Source organism: Corvus kubaryi, unplaced genomic scaffold, assembly GCF_017639235.1.
Source record: "Corvus kubaryi isolate FWS band 111438036 unplaced genomic scaffold, C.kubaryi_AGA036_p1.0 138, whole genome shotgun sequence".
In the NCBI taxonomy this organism is placed as follows: Eukaryota; Metazoa; Chordata; class Aves; order Passeriformes; family Corvidae; genus Corvus; species Corvus kubaryi.
Genome location: NW_024580672.1, coordinates 15,662,716 through 15,666,066, shown reverse-complemented (window position 1 = coordinate 15,666,066; position 3,351 = coordinate 15,662,716). Strand labels below are relative to the sequence as shown.

The following is a 3,351-nucleotide window of genomic DNA, read 5'->3' as shown; positions in this document are numbered from 1 at the left end:
AACCAGGGACACAAAGCTGCAGCACTTCTGTTCACTGTAACTTCTTACTTAGAACAATTAAAAATGTAACATTCAGTTATCATTACCTCCTTGGGGAGGATCAGCTGTCAGCATGAGGTGGACTTACTTCTGGGGTGGCATGTAATGCTTACAGAGATTTCTTTCTACTCAAGACCATTTTAAGCTTTCAAATTAAACGCCCTCTGTAATCTTAAATATTCTGGGCTCCTGACTCCCAGCCATGTACTCCTACAAAAATAACAACAAAAGACCAAAAAAAAAAAAAAGGAGAGAGAAAAAACCCAGAAGAATATATTCCTGAAAGGAATAGTTCAAGAAAATGAGTATTCATTATCAGCGTGGAAACACCTTGTCTTTAGCCATTAATTTAGCCATTAATTTTTTCTCGTTAATAAGGGAAGTTAGTGGACCTCAGTGCAACAGGAACACAACCATACTGGGGTTCAAACAGGTTTTTTACAACACTGTGTCAGGAAAAGCCATTAGATCAAGTTGTATTGGCAATCTGAGCCATCTTTGGAGAAAAACAAATGCTGTTCTTCCCATTATAGGTAGGTATTGTTTCAAAACCTGTAGAGACACGCTTGTGCTGCAATGGTATTTATTGCACATAGACCAATTACTTACACAGTAGTAAATTGCACCAAAGTATAAATATGTTATAAAACACACACAGAGAGGAAAATGGAAATTACACACAAGTGCTAAAATAACAGCAGATTCACGTGGGCATTTGGAAATAAAAATAAAAATAATAAAGTCTCTTAAGATATTTTAATTTATAATATGGATATATTTACAGTACCTTCAAAAATAATATTAAAAAAGTCACTCTCTCAATAAAACTATAGCAGATCAGACAAAACCAGAAATCAGGTTCAGGGTCGGTGTTACTCAAACCTCCTCTTCCTTTTCAATCTGCATGTGTGTATGCTTGTGCAAGTAATATCTTCAAATAACTTTACAACTCTTTAACACTGTGCAAAAAACGACTTAGTCGCCATTTTTTAAAAAATGTGCAGTAAATTTTTGTTGCCAGGATTCTCCCCCCTCCCCCCGTTCATCTGTAATTACAATGAACAAGCTGCAGAAGGTTCCTCGCCCCCCCTCCCCGGCCCTGGTCATAAAACCCTATTAGTGGTACGTAAATATGCTGTTTAATATAAACATGGTCCGTTCATTCCCCTGTACAATATGCACAGTTTGAGGTAGAAGTTTCTCAGCCTGACTGCTATTGTCTGGCCGAAGGAGATAAGCACAGTAACTCACTGCTTGCTGATGCAGAGGGAATAAACACAAGAGTGTGGGTTGGGTTGTTTTACCCCCTTTCGAAATATACCAGTGCTCCTTATTACTCATTATTTTCTCTCTCGCTACTCTGCAGACGAGGAGAGCACGGCTACTCCGAGCTTAAAACTCATCTTGCCAGCAGGTCTCCGTCTTGCCGGCCGCGCTCTGTGCCCGGAGCACCTGCAGCACCGACCCCGCGCCTCCCAAAATCCCGGTGCCCTGGGAGAGGGGATGAGCCCCGGGGCCAGGCGGGGGTGGCCGGACCCCAGCTGCAGCCGAACTCGGCCGCCAAGGGCCAGCACCACCCGCGGGTTCGGCCACCAGCACGGTCCTGGGACAGTCACCCGAGCGCAGGCGCTGCCGCCACAGTCCCCGCCGACAGCGCGGCTCCTAAGGACAAGGTGGCTGTCTCTGGGATGGGCTGTTTATTTCCTTTGTTCTCCGGTCAGTGGGTTTCCTGTTTTCTGTAGTTTCGGATGAGGTATGTTGCACACCAGTTCACCTGCTTTTATTCCTAAGTAAACACCCGCACTCCCCCTGCCAAGGCGGGCATCGTTTCGCTTGGCAATAGCATTACCATCAGGCGGCTGCCGGGGATTTCTCTGCTCCTGCGTGTCTCCCAGCCTGCCTTCCCCCCTGTCCCGGCTCCGACGCGGCCCCCCACGTCCCCCCTATACCTTGGACTCCGAGTCGGAGGCTTTGCTATGTCTCTCCTCCAGGCTGGACTCGCTGCCGCCCCGCGTGCCCCCGTTGCAGTCGGACCAGGTCCCGGCCAGGCTGCGCTCGGGGGAGCCCACGGTGCTGATGAAGCCCCCGGGCAGCCGGGCCAGCTCCCCGCCGCCGCCGTGCAGCCACCGGTCGGCTTTCCGGCGGCAGCAGAGCAGCCTCTTGAAGGCCTTACGAAAGTCGGGGCTGCGGCAGTAGATGATGGGGTTGAACGCGGAGTTGGCGTAGCCCAGCCAGTTGAAGAAAACGAAGAGCCAGTCCGGCACCAGGTCCCTGTTGAAGACGTTGACGATGTTCACCAGGAAGAAGGGGAGCCAGCAGAGGGTGAACACTCCCATGATGATGCCCAGAGTCTTGAGGGCCTTCTGCTCCTTCATGGCCATGATGCGGGAGGTCTTTCGCTTGCTGGCTCGGCCGTTGCCGAGGATGGGCTGGTGGTGAGGGTGAGCGGGCAGGGGCGTCTGCGGCTGCTCCTGGCTGCCGTAGAACCGGCCCTCGCACCTATCGATCTTCCTCATCTGCTCCTTGGCCTCTCTGTACACCCGGAGGTACACAAAGATCATGATGAGAAGGGGGATGTAGAAAGAAATGATGGACGAGGCGATGGCATAAGCCCTGTTGGTGACGAAGTCGCAGCAGCCCGGATCCTGGTAGCACTGCAGCGCCTGGGGGTCATCATCCCGCCACCAATGCATCATGATGGGCAAGAAGGAGACCAGGGCAGAGATAGCCCAGACGGTGCAGATGATGCCCTTGGCCCGACCCTTGGTCATGAGGCTCTGGTAGCGGAAAGGCGAGGTGATGGCCAGGTAGCGGTCGATGGCGATGACGCACAAGGTCTCGATGCTGGCCGTCACACAGAGCACGTCCAGGGAGGTCCAGCACTCGCAGAGGAAGGATCCCCAGAGCCAGGTGCCCCGCACCACCAGCGTGGCCCCGAAGGGCACCACCAGCAGCCCCATCACCAGGTCGGCGCAGGCCAGCGAGGTGATAAACAGGTTGGTGAGCGTCTGCAGCCGCTGCGTCCTCCCGATGGCCGCGATCACCAGCACGTTCCCGGCCACGATGAGCAGCACCACCAGGGCCATCAGCAGGCTCATGCCCACAGCCCACTGCTGCGACAGCAGCTCGGCGGCGGGCAGCTGCCTGCTCCCGGGCGGCACGGCCGTCACCCCGGCCACGGAGCGGTTCTGGGGGCCGCAGTCCGGAGGCAGCCACCCATCGCCCATGGCTGTGCGGGGCGCTCCGGCCGCCGCTCCGCACCGCGCCGCGGGCAGGAAGGCGGCGCCGCCGCCGCTGCCGCCGCCCCGGGGC

General features: G+C 54.2%; 1 protein-coding gene across 1 annotated transcript; it reads right to left on the bottom strand.

Annotated features, from left to right (window-relative positions):
* Nucleotides 1–605: 605 nt before the first annotated feature.
* On the bottom strand, nt 606–3,319 carry ADRB1 (adrenoceptor beta 1). Its single transcript, XM_042019353.1, has one exon. It carries the CDS (start codon nt 3,264–3,266, stop codon nt 1,983–1,985), a length of 1,284 nt encoding a protein of 427 aa, XP_041875287.1. The 5' UTR covers nt 3,267–3,319; the 3' UTR covers nt 606–1,982.
* Between the last annotated feature and the right edge of the window lie 32 nt (nt 3,320–3,351).